Genomic DNA, 16,667 nt, shown 5'->3' with positions numbered 1-16,667 from the left:
AAATTAAGTAAATGTTGCAGTTGCCAATACTTGACATTTCCAAGAACCAGAGACTCAGTTCCAATAGGCCTAAAGTCCGGTGTACTAAGCTATACTCGTACACTGGTACATGCAGCTCACTGGTGGTAGCCTTGATTACTGATATGAGAGTTCTGTAAAAGAAACAATTTATACATTGGGCACACTGTTTTAGTTATGAAGTGGTTAATTTCAAAATGTCGATTTTGACTTTTCATTTCCATAGTTAGTCCATTCTGGGTTTTTTTTTCTTTTGTGAATTTGTTAGTCAATATATATATAATTTCTCCAGACTTATTTTTAAAATCTGATAATTTAGCATGTACTGCAATCAGCAGTAAAATGTACCAGTAAGCCTAGTTGTAAATATTATTGCAGTCAAGGTATCTAGACAGCAGGTAATAGACTGCTTGGTTTTAAGTGGCTTGCAGGAACATTAATAAATCCTTGTATCGGTTTACAAGATGTCAGTGCTTAAATGCCAACCAAGCTCAACTATTACCTTGTTAAATAACTGCCTAGTCATGCAGTAATCGTGTGTGTGTGTGTATATATATATATATATATATATATATATATATATATATATATATATATATATATATATATATACAGGTGTGTGTGAAACACTGTGTGTGTTGAAAAACTATTTAATAAATTACATGATCTAAGCCGTGCCGTAAACCGAATTATTTATTCTGCAGCTGGCATGCTTAATGAATATAAATACATGTCTAGTAGCAGTGCACTGTTTTATTATGTATTTAAGGATAAGGTCTGTTGACTAATTGTGGGTCATACGTGAGCTGCTTGGTTTCACCAGGCTTTAGGGGTGTCCGCTCCAATATTTCATAAAGCATTAATATGTAATACAAACCTGGATTATTGCTTTGTTTAGCGAGAAAAAATGAAAGATGTGTGACCCTCCCATATTATACTATTTTTATATTTGGCCACTAGATGGAGAAACCACTGGATTTCTGTTTGGTAATGCTCTTTTAATTGTAGTGCACTTGTACAAGTCTGGATTTATATACTTAGCAGTTTGAAGGCATTTTCATACCAGCATATATATATATATGTGTGTGTATATATAGACACACTATCAGAATTGGTGGGTTCAAAGCGTGATCGTGCTTACTTCAAATATCATTTAATTAAGCAGAGGTTACCTTTTCTGCATTTGTCAACATATTACAGTATACAGCACAGAAGGAATTTAGTAAATATACTGGCTATACTACTATTCAATTAGAAGTTTGTTGTATGACTCTGTTCTTTATTGCTTTTATGTGTATTTCAGCCATTTAGTCTTTGCTTTAAATGTTAGATATGGGCAATAGTATTAACGTTAGTTTATGATCTATGTTCAGTTTAACGATGGGTCAGTATAGTAGAATACAAGATTAAACAAAAAAAAATAATTCAAATAGCGTGCTACATATGAGTACCTGAAAGACTTATTAGCTACTAGTACAAGGAAACGTGTCTTTTTAAATTTGTAAACACATGAATATAGCAAGTGCTGAAAAGGAAGCCAAACTTTGGTAACCTTTAAATTAGAAAGCTAATTTAGCTTTATGATGAATGTAGACATACTAAATGCTAAGCAGAACAGCGCAATGGCTAATAAGAAAACCGCATTGAAGTAGTTTAACTGTGTGGACTGCAATACAGTGTAAAACATCTTTTGATTTTTCTGTGAATGGATAGAGTAACCTCAGCATTTGCACCAACCATTTAAAAGTACAACCAGATATGTGCCTTGTTTTGAATTTACAGGTTATTGAATAAACCAAGTAACTTGAGCAAATATATATCGTCATGGTGAACCCAGCCAGCTCATCCGAAGAGTGAATTTAAAGTTTAGTGGCTTGCATTTTTTATGCTGTGTGCTTTAGTACACATACTACTTTGCCTTTTTATTATGTATTTCAGGTATTTGAATACACAAAAATGTTGCCTCCATGTATTTGAATAGGAAACTATTCGAAATTCCCATCCCTAGTTCAGTTACCCTAATTAGTTGCTCTGTGTATGCAATATCCAGGGTACAGACCATTACATACAAAGGACAACAGTGTGAAGAAATTCATAAAGAAAAGTATACTCGCTTTGGGTGAACATTACCATCTTTAGTGTACATTAATTTGTGTACTATGTAGGGTGATGTTGGAATGGCTGACGTGGCAGAGTTGGATTAACTTTAAAAAAAAAAAAAAAAAAGTATGAAATCCTGTGCCACCGTACTTTCCTTTGCCACAAAAGCTAGAAAGCAAGGATGTACAATTTTAACAAATTAGATTTAAAGTTTAAAAAAAAGAGAATATGCACAGTTTATCTACAAAAGAACAGTATTGGTTTGAGTTCAGAAATATAATTTGAAATGTTGATTTGTGTAGTATATTTTTCTGCTTTTAGAATCACCATTATTTTTCCCCTTGTAATGAAAAGTCCAAAAGGTAAAAAGATGTACGACTGTCCATGATTTATTCTATGTGGTATTTTGACAGACAACAATGAAAGATGATGGGTTACATTTTATTCAAATCCAATATAAAGATAAATGAAGGCAAGATTATGCCTTCTACCCAATCCATAAAATCTGTCCTATTCATTTGTATGGTCAGCCTTTTATCTCTGTGCCAATAACCTTTAAAACCGCATCACTTCTCAGGTTATGTAATAGTGTATCTATGTTCTAGGAATTGGTCTTAAAATTGCAGAGCACACAGATATTTGCATCAGCATTTATGTGCCTGCGTTATCTGCAGGAACAATGCTATTAGAGGTTAGTGTGTGTGTTAATGCGCTAATCTGGAAAAAGCATGGAAAAATGCCAAACTGATTTCCAGGGTTTGGAAATGCTTGAAAAAACCATGTCTCTGTAATGAAAGTGTTAAGTCTGGAATTTTACTAGTATCACAGGAGAATAATTCTGCAATCAATTATTATTAATAATAATAAATAAAAAAAAATCTCAAAAGCGGGTCAGCAGCTCTAGCGGTAACTGTTTAGGCAATTTCCTAGTAGCAACTATATTGCTTCAGATCCCGCGAGGATTGCCCTATGTAACAACCCTGACAAAGTCCTATCCAGTCAGTGCACTCAAATGTCACATGACTGTCTGCTCCAGTGAAATGAAGGGTAAAACACTACACTACGGCAGCCAAAATATATACATTTTATATTGAATTTTTTAAACAAAGGTACAAACTGAAATTACAAGCTACTGCACTCTGCTCACCAAGATTCACATTTTGTTATCTTGTTGCTACCTTTATTAAATGATTAATGTTATTTCTTAACCCAGGAAAAAAATATATAGAATACAATAGTTATTATCACTGACTTGGATAAAAAAAAAAAAAAGCTTTCTGTAGCCCCTGTGTTGTGTATAAATGTACATGTTAACATCCATTTTTTAATTTCTTTAATGTGATTAATAAAATGTACTGGTAATTTTATTTTAAATTTAGTGCTTGCTTGTAACTTGTACTGAGTGCAGCAACAGTTTTGTGTCCAAACCATCAGCCGAGTGTAGATATACTATTTATATCCTTGCTCTATGGCCTTCATTATATGATTTTAAATACTGATTAAGTGTGTGTGTGTGTGTCTAATATATATATATATATATATATATATATATATATATATATATATATATATATATATATATATGTATGTATGTATGTATGTATGTATGTATATATATATATATTATATATATATATATATATATATATATGTATATATATATATATATATATATATGTATATATATATGTGTGTATATATATGTATATATATATATATATATATATATATATATATATATATATATAGTATATAGTAAGTGCTACTGATGTTGGCTCATACAGCTCTATGCAACATTTGCAGTTGAAACAAAACAATAGCATTTGCAATCGAAACAAAACTGAAATGTTGATGCGCTTTTTTGGGGGGGAGGGGTTGTACTGTATTCTTCAAGAATAGGATATAGCCAGAATACTGGATGCAGCATGCCACAAATAGGTACTGTACTTGTAATTCTACTTTTTTTTTTATCTCATTGCTATTATTATTATTAGTGATAGTAGTGACAAATACTGCAATGATAAAGAAAATCAAAGAATAAAACAGTACCATTATTAATAATTTAGCTAATGCCTTTATCCAAGGGGACTTCCTTAACTTACTCCAGCAGCTTATATTCGTTTTGGATTGTCCTTTTGCTATAGCGAACAAATGGCTTTGGACCCAAACAGGGTTGTTATAGCGAGGGTATACTTAATTTAGTATTTGACGTGTGTTTTAAATTGACATTTGTTATTTCATTTGTTATTTTTCATCTCTCATAGTGTTCAACATTTAAGGGGATATAAATAAGTTTGGATCAGAATCCTATAGCTTTCCTTACAACAAAGTAATATACTGTAAGTATACTTGACAAAATTCTCTGGTTTTAATATACTATTGGTACCACTGTACTATCCTGTTTTGGCCCAAGTATACTTGCAATATACAACTTTTTATAATCTCTTTGTAAGTAATGCAACATAGTTCTCAAATATTGGACATTTCTTAGATTGTATCTTGCTTCTCTTTCGCATACCTGCATTGTCTCATGCTTGAAATGCACCGCCAGATTCTGACAAACACTTTTAGAAAACCAGGTGCAACTTCTGCTTTGGATCAAAAAAGGTTTAATGCTCTGTGGCTGGTCCTCCTATGTGGATAACTATCGAAAAGCTAGTAGAAACTAACTAAAACAAGTCTGAGAAACAAATGCAGTTATGCATTTACAAATAAAATATTTTTTATTTGAGACTTATTCAATTGTGCTTGCATTGGGGAAGACAAAGAAAATCAGCAAATTGTCTGCATCCTTATAGTCCTCTTTGTCTTTATGTAGCCTATGCCCTGTCTGCATACATTCTATAACAAAAGCACCATGGCTTTTAGAACTGGTCCCCTAAACTCTGCATTTAGTGTTCCTGAGAGCTCTTTCTTAAAGTACACTTAACTAAATAAAAAAAAAAAAAAAACAATCTGAGAAAGTCACCTTATGAGAACAAGTTATTTTTAAATGAAAACTGTAGCCCATTTTAGCTGTAGTGACCCCAAGCTAAACAGGCATGCTCATGCTATGTTGCAGTAGGAGGTTACAAAAAGTTTTTCAATAGTTACGTTGTTTTGCAATTTATTTTCTGTATCAATATGTATTGTTTTGTAATAATACTGTGAAGACCGTGTATGAACATCATCTATTCTGCATAACTGTGCACACTGTTCTGGTCACTAACTGCATTCAGTTATTGTGCAAATTGTTTGATTATACCCTTTAGCCTCTGCAGCCATGGTCTTCCTCCATTATTTGGCAGGTGCCTTTATCCAAGGCCCCATGCTGCACTATTGATCATGTGATGGTGCATGCTCTCTGTAGACTGCTCTCCCAATTTACCAAATCTACCAAATGATTTGAGCAACGAGGAAACCCAGATGTTTCCCACTATTGCCCCTTAGTATTAGAAAGGTCTTGTTTGTATTTTCTTTAACACATTTGTTTTTTTACTGGTATGTAGAGATCGATTTTATTGATCATCCGTCCTTACATTGGCAGTTTGCATTAAAATGATGATTATGTAGTTGTGCTTGGATTGATACTAGTACTGTAGATAGCTAACTGTTCTGCACAGCAGCGTTTTTAGCTATTGGATCTTCTGGTCTTGATTTTGAAATTGACGTGTTATTGATGCATAATTGTTTATGTAAATATGTGGTAGTAGATTAAGAAGTTAGGTTACTGATTGCACAACTGCAGGGGCACTGTCAGTGCACATTTTGCTCCAAAGAGTTGAAGGTGTGTGTATTCACAATACAAGATGTCAAACTTGTGTTAATTTTCTTGTGGTATTCTGTACTGAATTCGCTGAATGTATCCCTGTACACCATCTGTGACTTAACCGTAAGCATCAACCACTACTGGTCTAAATCATCTTGTCCCGAATATTCAATATTATGTTGAATACTATGACTTCACAGGCATAGTCCTTCATTTTTAAGTGAGATTTGTGCTAGAGGCCTCTTTTAGTCTCCTCAATTTTTGAAATCAACCTCGTGAAAAATGTTCAGCTGCATTGAGGCTTACTGGGTAAGAGTGGCATTCATATTTCATTTTTATAAAGAATGTTATTCATATGTGTTCCAAGGGACTGAAATGTAGGAATTTCAACCCTTAACATATATATTTAATGTAACATTCCTGTAGTTGGGACGTTATATATCTGTTTTAATTCATTTGCAAACAGCAGTGGGTAAGAGTTGGGGTCAATTCCATTTTCTTCAATTCCTTTTTATTCAATTCAGATTCCTATTCCAATCATTTTACAACAAAGACTTTATTGAACAAACAAATAATGTATAAAGCTTAATGAACTTGTCGGGTAACCTGATAAAAGCCTACAGCATAAACCTCAGTAAGGGCTGCCGTAAAAAACAGAATAGGAATTGAAATTGAAAAAATGGAATTGACCCCAGCTGATGGATAAAGTATTCACCATTACATTGTTTGTTCCTCAGATTTTTTAGAGATTGGTTTGGTAGTGTGAGCCAAAAATCTAGAGAACAAGTGTTTACAACCATGCTGCACAATTACCATCTTTCAGTAAGATTTTTAAATTTTTTATTTTTTTTATTTGACTGAACTAGATTGTACTTGGTATGATTCTTGTAGACCTAACAAACTGCTAGTGAGTCAGGTTTGGTCAGTCTGGTTTAGTGATTTTGTTTAGGCGGTGCCCCAAGTTTAGTTTTGGAAATTCCGTTTGGAATGATGATGATGACTTATCTGCCAAATAAAATATAACATGTCTTGTTAACTTGTTTACAAAATAAAAAAAAACATCAAAGTTTTCCAGTTTAGAAATTAGTTTTCCATTAGAAAAAAAATCTATTTTACAGGTTTGTCTGTACCAGTTTACACAATAGTGTTCAATAGAACTGCATCTGTGTTTACAACACAGCTCCTGGATGCATGCACAGTCAGCTGGAAGACGCGTACGCTCCTCCATAGAGCACATTGAAGCTATCATACCGGAAGTAGTGTTATATTTGATTTTTATGTACTATTAAAAACAATGATTTCAGCTTTTATAGTTTTGTGTGTACATATACCCGTTTACACCTGTACACAGGTATATGTACATACCTGTTTCTTTTGAACTGTGTATTTTATTATATTTTTCACTTTGTAGTCATTCTGTGTCTGCGCTCATTATAAAAATAAAGCATTTAAATTTTTCATTTAGATACGGTGTTTCTGCAATGCAAATTTAAGATATTAAATATGAAGTCACATTTTAAGCATAATTCTGCATTTGGAGACGAAAACAAACAAACAAAATAACGTGTGCGTTTTGTAAATCTCGGATGTACAAGACTGCTTTTTATCACCAGCTACCCAATTTCGTTTAAGAACTCTATCCCATGAGGCACTGCACTGGTCACGTCAAGGTCACAAACGTGTTTGCTGCCGTTTACAGTTAAACAGCAATCTCGAGCAAAAAATAACAATAATAATGTTTAATCAAACTTTAGGTAGTCAAATGCTGGCATTGCAAATAATGTAGTGGCACATAGTAGTACAACTGTTGAAACTTAAATTGACAGCTTGGAAGCGAATGCTACTTATTTCAATTATACAGTATTATGCAAAAAAACAAAAACCTGTTCAGTATACGTGACTGTAAAACAAGTGCATTATTAAATGTGAAAAGAAAATGTTTATGGTAAGCTTGTCTTCTGCTTTTACCATTTACATTTACGCTAATGTTTTGCATGTTAACTTATTTTCTAGTATGTGTGGCTTAGTTAATCTTGCATACAAAGCTTAACATGACCAATGGAAGTCCAATCAATTACAGATTTTTATACTAGTATTGCAAATCAATTTTTTACAGCAGTTATGAGTATTGTTCCCTTCAACTTTTTGTATTCCACATCATTGCACAAATAAACAGAAAAATACACTGTTTATTAATGAGAAGTCTGTGTATAAGTTTATAATCTATCTAAAATGTGATCATACTTGGAAATGTTTGCTTTAATTATACATTATGTTGCAAATACTAATAAGATGGTTTGCAAACCTAAAAGTTACACAAACCTACAATGGAAAAAAATTATGTACTTTCTATTGCATATATATGCAGATATTTCAACTTGGCATTCCAGTAAAAAAAACAACTATGGAAATTAAAAACAAAAAACTTATATGAAGTCTATTGAGCTCTGTCTGTTTTAATGAAAGATAAAGGTGAGGTTAGGGGATGTTAGGGGAAACCAAGCTTGCATCCCACCTCCGGCTGCTATTGGCTTTGGGCTTGATTTTTAAAATTTATTTAAAGTGCCTTAAGTCAAGTATAAATATTTGACGTGGGTGTAACATTTCCATTAATTTATGTTCACTATATGAAGAGGCTGTACATTTTGTGAGGTTGCAGTTTTTCCAATTAACATAATTTGTGACAAATGTTGGGAACAGAACTCTTTTGACGAGACTTCTTTAATTAGGTTATATTTAATTTGGAGGCCAAGTGTCTGACACAGTTTAACCATGAAACTTAAATGATTAACTATTTAATCTTTTTGGATACCAAAAGAATTTTGGCAGATGAGTGATGGCACAAATGAGAAAACAATTTTAAAGTTTGTATCCTTTTGAGATTGTGTGCATCTTTGACCCAGCTGTTGCAAACAGCCAATTGTCTGCTTTTGTGGAATAATTTTGTATTTAAAAAGTAAGTGACCCTTTTTATAGTAGGGAGAGGGTTATGGAAAAATCTGTCTGGGTGGTCTGACAAAAGTTTGAGGTATTTGGTTTGACATTTTTTTTCATCAGTAAAGTTAAATGCAAAAATAGAAGGGATGGAAAGTTTAAACACTTTGGCCCATATTCGTAAAAGATGGCGGTAATTTCCAGCCAGTAAAAGAAATGAGCAGTATTTAAAACATGATTTATAAAACAACTGGGTGGTTATTTTACCGGCCGGTAATGGTTTTAGATGTGATTTGTCATGGATAGTTACTGAGATATTGTCAGAGGTATACAAATGAGCCGTGTCCACGACTTAATACGTCAATGGCATCTGTTTACGCTGTCAAGTTACGGCTATGGAATATGTCAGGAGACAGGCAGGTTGTCTAAAATAGAGATGTCGGTTTTAAAAATAATAATTGCACACCCAGGTGCTGGATACAAGTGGGAGGTTAGGGTAGGTGCAGTATTCACTTTTTGATTTTTTTTGGGGGGGGGGGTCATATAGCTTATAGGCACATGCCTTCCTGAAAACTGCAACCAACAAAAATGTAATGGTTGTCACAGTTCATGATATATTAGACTTCGATGTGAAAAAAGAATTGTCATTGTTGGCACACATTTCCTTTGAGAAAGTATATAAGACACAAGCGCGTCAGCAATCTCCGGTTATTTCTCATCATTTTATGTTTAAAACTTTTGTTTGAATGACAATTGACACCGAAAGACAGCACCGTACAGTTACATTTAAAGTAGAATTGTTGAATGGCAGAAAAATCACCTATGCTTTTGTTGCTGTGTTCCCTCAGTTTTCAAATACCTGCACAATTCATTCAAATACAATAACATCTCAAATCTGTTTCTTCTACATTTCACCTTGAAATATAACAAGCTTCATTTTAAACAAAAATAAACATACAGCTCAGGGCTTGCAAAAATGTTGGTAATGGTACTTGCCCTTCGGGCAGTCCATGGTAGACATTTGGTTGTCCAAAAAAAATGTCGAGTTGCCCATAATTGACCTATGGACTGTGATTTGTACCCTGTACTCAACATAGGTACAGTATCTCAGGGTTCATACACTTTTCAACATAAACATTCCATATTTTTTCCAGACTTTTTTGGTTAGTTTCTGCTAGGTTTTCGATCTTTATCCACATTGGTGGACAGCCGGCGGGAAAGTTGTAACTTTTTGATCCAGAGCAGAAGTTGCTCCTGGTTTTATAAAAGGATTTGTCAGTTCTGAAGGTGCATATCTAGCAAGAGACAATTTAGGTATGCAAAAGAGGTGATGTCCAATATTTGAGAACTACGTTGCATTATGTACAAAAATAATATACAAAGTTGTATACTGCAAGTAGAATATATAGAATAGTATAATGGTACCAACAGTATACTAAAACCAGACAATTTTGACACAAGTATACTTGCAGTTTATTACTTTTTTGTAAGGGATGATATTGGATTCTGATCCAAACTTCTTTATACGCTCTGTTAAATGTTGAACACTATGGGAGGTGAAAAATAACAAAAATGAAGTAACAAATGTGCACACATTATATATTAAAATGTGGAAGTGTTGTATATTAAATGTACCAGTCAAATACTAAATACAGTACACCCACACTATAACAACCCTGTTTGGGTCCAAAGTCTTTGTTCTCTATAGTAAGTTACATTACAAGTACAGTACCTATTTGTGGCATGCTGCATCCAGTATTCCGGCTATATCCTATTCTTGAAGAACACAGTATTTTTAATTTAAGGGGGCCAGATTGGAAAAACGTTAGGAGTAGGCGGGCCAGAGTATTTTACTCTGCACATTTTTTTAAGCAATAATAAATATTACATAACTTAATGTTCATATATTGAACAGGACTTACACATTTTACCATATGAATAGTTATTCAATAATAGAACCGTGTGAGAATCTAACAGAGTAGGATTACAAACATTTTAAAATGTATGTCACATTAATAGTATAACTGTTAAGAAGAGAACAGCGCATCTAACTACTGTGCCCTCTGGATACGTATTTCCAAAAGCTCCTTTTTTTTTTTTTTTTGGTGTAAAAATGCCTTTTCATTTTGATTTCCTTAACTATTGACACATTCGTTGCACAATAAACACACTGGTGTTGCATTCGGTACAGATGGTAAAATAAGTATTTATTGGTCCACTCGTTGAATCTACAATTTCCACTCCTGAGTATGGAGTATTAAGGAGTTAATGATAAATTAATAAACCACAGTGTTGTTTCCTTGTGTTGCATGGGTGACTGAGAAACAGATTTGCGATAATAGCTAAATAAATGAATACATGAATTCAGTTAAGTTTTTTTTAATCGAGATGTAGGGGGGCTTTTTTCTGTACTTTTCACTTATATATATCTCACACAACTCCAAGATTATTCCACAGAATAGAACTCACAAAACAGCTAGTTGCTTTTTTAAACAACTCAAAGCGCACAAGCAGCGCCGCAGCAGAGACCCAGTTCATTACGGTATCTGTTAATTTTTTTATAGGAGAACAACAGTGGTAAGTTTTTTTTTTTTTTTTTTTTTTTTTTTTTTTAAAGGTGCGGTTACAAAGCACAATTCCATTCCCAAAATGGCAATTCTATTCCCAATGCATAATTCTGCAAACCAATTTAGAATTTAAGAAATCTGCAAGGATGTGGGACGAAGTTTGGCGTGGATTAAATGGGAGCTATAGTGCAATTTAAATATCTATGTGTTTTCAAATACTACTTTTTTGTCTTGCTGAAACAGTATGTTTATAACCAGTGTATACAAAATGTTTATACAGGCTAACTAAATGAAAGTCTTAAGGGAACGTTTTTTTTTTTTTTTTTTTTTCCTGGGTAGTAAGTGTTATTTCCTAATTGCTTATGCCTCAAAAGTATAGAAAATGGCTATTATTCCCCACAAACTTTGCTTTTGTGACCAGGAAAGTGATATTTCAAAAAACAACATATGAATCCAAATTAACATGTATTTATACTAAAGTAATACAAAAATGACTACAAAAGATTTAGAAGTGAGTAGTTTTTTAGAGATTTACGATTATGCTTATTTACAGTATAATCGTAAATCTCGAAAAACTACTCGATTCTAAATCTTTTGTAGTCATTTTTGTATTACTTTAGTATAAATACATGTTAATTTGGATTCCCGATTTTCCCCATTGGAAATAGTGATATTTTGAAATATCACTGTTTCTGTTCTGCCTATTGTATTTTAGATATTGTTACTCTTACTGGTATTAAGGCCACTGCGTAATCTTCTTTTTAATATATGGTTTACTTGGTGTACCAGTGATTTGATTGATTTATTTTTTCCATGGATAAGTGATCCGGATTGTGTGATCTGGATTTTGTCTGGATCGTTTTGATCCGGCGTTTCAGAAAATGTCACTGCTGGATTACATTTATCCAGATTGCAAATAATTATGATTACAATTTTGTTTATATAGATGTATATAATGTGATTTCGTTCACAAAATATAGAATTACAAAATCCGGCGCACTGTTATCAAGACAGTTTTGAAAAACTGGCTGCTGGAGTACTAAATGCCTGAAAAGTTTAAGTAATCTGCAGATCATTGTAAATCTACTTAATTCAGATTATACAGCTGCTATCGACATGCATTAGATTGTGATGTTGGTTCAGATTGCAGGTCAATTAGGACTTACAAAGTCCAGATGAGTGAGAATCTACTGTATTAGGTCTCATGTTGCTGTATTGCTGAGGATTGTGTGAAATGTGCTTGTCTTCAGTCCTGAAATGTCCTTTTTTTTTTTTTTAAGTGATAGGTGCACTGTTTAGTTAGTGCAGTTTATCTGAAAAATATAATGCAGATAGCAACAGCAATACAATAACAAAAGCAGTGGTGCTTAAGTATTGTGTAGTCTTATAAAACCTACCTTGATGGTGCACAGTGTGCACTCTATGCTGCCACATATTGGAATCAATCCCCATTCATGTGGACTTGAGCACTAACTTTATTTTTGGTACTATGTTCCCTTATTTTAAATAGTCACTGTCTTGTATACTGTATTCTGTCTTAATCTAGAGAATGCAATTTGACTAGATAATACTAAAATTGCAAGCAACTTTTTTTTTTTTTAAACTATTTAAGGGGTACACCGATGATCTTCTTGACCGATACCAATAGCAGTTGGTATCTACCCATATCGGCCGATACCAGTAATAAATACAGTGCAGGTAAACTACTAGAACAAGATGTAGGGCCTATATTTAAACTGTTATTATAAATGTTAAATTAACAAACAATAACAGGTATGTGTGTGTGTGTGTGTGTGTGTGTGTGTTGTGTGTGTGTGTGTGTATATATGTATATATATATATATATATATATATATATATATATATATATATATATATATATATATATATATATATATATATATATATATATATATATATATATATATATGTGTGTGTATATATATATATATATATACACACACACATACACATACATACACGTGTTTTTGGAATAACGCGGACGTTGTATTTATACAATTTCATATACGCGGATGTTTGTTTGGAATTACACTGTTTGCACGCCCCGTAGTGTGTACCCCAGTAACCCCCATCTCTCCAGTACCACCACCAGCAAGCCCTCCTAGCCAGTGATCAACAGAAGTACAGTAGCAAAACATTTCATTTAAAAATTCTTATTTCAGATAGGCTTTTTAATGTCTTTATTATTGTCAGTAACAAATAAGCACAGTTTAAAATAAAACACCAGTGAAAGAAAGACATAAGAGTGTGTTTTGAGGCAGCGTTTCCCCAAACCCCTACCATTTCCTTTATTTCTTACGGGGAAATTAAGTTTGATTTATGGGTTTTGAATTACGCGCCCATTTTCAAGAACGCATCTACCATGTAAATTGAAGTGGCTGTAGTTACCTTATAGTAAGTATTACATTCTTAGCAGTGTGTGTAATGAAGGTGGTATGCTGCGCTTGTTCCACTTCTGTAGATTTTTTTTCAGTTATGTAAATGTGTATTTGTTTTCATAAGTCCAAGAAGCATGTAGGATTTCCAGACCCTTTTAAATAAGTTGTGTTAAATGTGAACTTTGTGCCTTTTGAATTAAATGCAGTTTTCTTCAGTTTTCCTTGACTTCCGAAATCAGATATTTATCCTAACATTATTGCCATGGGATTCCCTGCTGAAAGACTTGAAGGTGTCTACAGAAACAACATAGATGACGTAGTACGGTAAGGATATAATATATATATATATATATATATATATTATTTATTTAGTACAACAAACACACAATTTTATATGTGGGGAAATTGTATCCTTCATGTGGAAGTGGTAATAAATCAACCAAATTCTTTAGTTTATGAAGTGAACTTTTATTGCAAAGATGTTTCTATCTGGTTTATATATAGAATTATGGCTGCAGAAGTTAGTGTTTATATTTCAACAGGGACAGGTGTGAACTGAACATTGAGTGTTTGAACTCATTGAAATGAGGTGGGGTGATACATAGATCTGTTTCCCCACATTACACTGTAATATGAGGGCCCAGCAACATACATATGGAGATTTTCATAGGCTTAGTGCTGGCAGGTCTTCTGGCAGCATCGGTCTAGGCTTGGTAAACAGCTCAGAAGTGCCTGTCAGGTACTTTTAAATTGCTTATTGTATTACTGTAAGAAATGGAAACTTTGAGTATTGAAAAGCTGCTGAGTAAAGACTATTCTTGAAAGACCAACTCGAAGTCAGAACTGGGAGTACAAAGTAAACTGGAGTGCGCACACACCTGTGCATTTTTAATCATTCTGTGTGGCCTCTTGTGATGTTTGGCAGAAAATTAATTTCTCTGTTTGTCTAATGTACTGATTGCATGAATCTACTGCAGCTGCGACCCTGCATTTCTATTAATATAATCTTAGTATTCTAACTATATATAATCTTGCTGAATAGCTAGGGTGACCGGCACCTAGCTTGATTCTGGTTTAGGTGCACAAAGGTTTCGTTCCAGTTGCAGAGCAGCCTGGTTAGGGTGTATGCAAGTGTATTTATTATACAAAAGAGGGGACCATAATAGTTGAACTCTGTGCTCCCAGATAGGGTTTCAGGCTTTTGGGTAATTTCCTTACTGAGGTAATTATTGTATGGAAAAACTGTAAATCAATGTTTTAATAGATTTAAATATTTAAGTTTTTGTGTAAATGCTGCTTTAACTTTGTCTTAAATCAAATTTACTCTTGCAGGGCTCCAGACTAAACCAAAATAGTCACCAATGCGACTTAATTTTCGGCAACAGTATTTTTTATGGCGCTGTTGGATCTTAAACCAAAACTGACAGTCTCCTTTATAAAAAAAAAAAAAACAAAAACAAAAAAAACACCAAGCAGAACTTTGTGTATTTATTTATTTATGTATTTATATATGTGTTTTCACACAATCCAGCATCTTAATGTGCAGTGCATGTGGGGTGCTCTGGACAAACAAAGATTTTAAAATAAAAGGTTGTGTAATTAAGAAACAGAGAACAGGGTAACATGTCAAGTCGATTTGTTATATACTTTGTAACCTCGTTCAAAGCAAGAGTAGAGTTTAGTATAGACGGAGTGTACATGTTGAGTTATGTCAAATAAAAGTATCATATTAGTACTAGTAGTAATACAACGTCCCCATCTACGTTAGACTCTTTTGAGAGACGAGAATTTGTTGATGGTTCTATTGCATGGCAGCTAGACGATTCAGACGACGAACCGGCAGAAAGTGCACTTTCACAGCCAAAAAGGCAAGTGCGGCAATTTGACGACTTGTCTTAAAAAATTTCCCTGGTTACATTACAGTAATGAAAACAAAACATGTAATATGAGTTTTGCAGTAACGCAGGGCCAGTTGTTGCATTGAAAACTGATTTTAATTCTGGAACTAACCATTTTAAGAAAGTCTAAAGCACAGTGAAACTAGAAAACACAGAAGTGCTAGGGACTACATTATTGCAAAGTGTATGCCACCCAGACACCAATAATTAGATCAATGGTTCGTGCTGCTATTAATATAAATATAAATATTTGGTATGTGCTAAACAGGACTATTGAACTATGTGAACTGGACTTTACCCCTGGTTGCATTGTCTAAATGACTTCCTCAATTTTTAAACAGGAAGCGTGACCACACAATAGTATAGGCATGGTAACATTCTTGGGTTATAGTAAATTATGTGCACAGAGGTCCCACAGTCTAATATAAAGTTACAGCATCTATAGATAAGATTTAATTTTTACATATACAGAGATCTAAATATTGAATTGTGATAACTTGGTAACTCTAGCCTGAGTTTCAGCATTATAATCTGGGGATATATGGAGGAATCTAAACTAATGCATGTCATTGTCCACATTTATTTATAACAATGTACTTATTTATAGCTATTTGTTAACTTCTTTATGTGAAGTGTTTGTAAAACTCCCTTACGTTTTACGGCCACAAATGATTTCTCTTGTATTAAACCTAGTTTTAAACTCATATAGCAACTTGATGCTTTGTAAGTTTGGTACAGGCACATACCGTTCTTGGTTGTGTTGTGCCTTGTGTTAAGGGTTTGTTGCTGTCTACGATTTTGCCATCATGTATCCCTGTAATCTGTACAGCATATCTCCTGCTGCAAGTAATGCAATTCCTTAAGGGTGACATGCAAACACATAGGTTGATCTTGAGCACAGTATAAACATTCGATTTGCTGGTTCTCTTATCAAACATAACCAGGTGGTTTTAAGAATGCATTCAGCAGACACTGGTGTTTGCCTCTGCCTCTTGCTGTATAA

General features: G+C 33.5%; 1 protein-coding gene across 2 annotated transcripts in view; it reads left to right on the top strand.

The window, feature by feature from the left end:
* Positions 1-16,667, top strand: part of LOC121325727 (phosphatidylinositol 3,4,5-trisphosphate 3-phosphatase and dual-specificity protein phosphatase PTEN) — a 30,058-nt gene that overhangs the window by 1,348 nt on the left and 12,043 nt on the right. For both annotated transcript variants that reach the window (XM_041268624.1, XM_041268623.1), the window contains exon 2: positions 14,006-14,090. In XM_041268624.1, coding sequence (XP_041124558.1) covers positions 14,006-14,090 — 85 coding nt within the window. The remainder of the gene's footprint in view (positions 1-14,005; positions 14,091-16,667) is intronic.

The sequence above is a fragment of the Polyodon spathula genome, chromosome 13 (genome assembly GCF_017654505.1).
Source record: "Polyodon spathula isolate WHYD16114869_AA chromosome 13, ASM1765450v1, whole genome shotgun sequence".
Lineage (NCBI taxonomy): Eukaryota > Metazoa > Chordata > Actinopteri > Acipenseriformes > Polyodontidae > Polyodon > Polyodon spathula.
The sequence above is the reverse complement of the archived record's forward strand: the minus strand, read 5'-3'. Positions and strand labels throughout refer to the sequence as shown.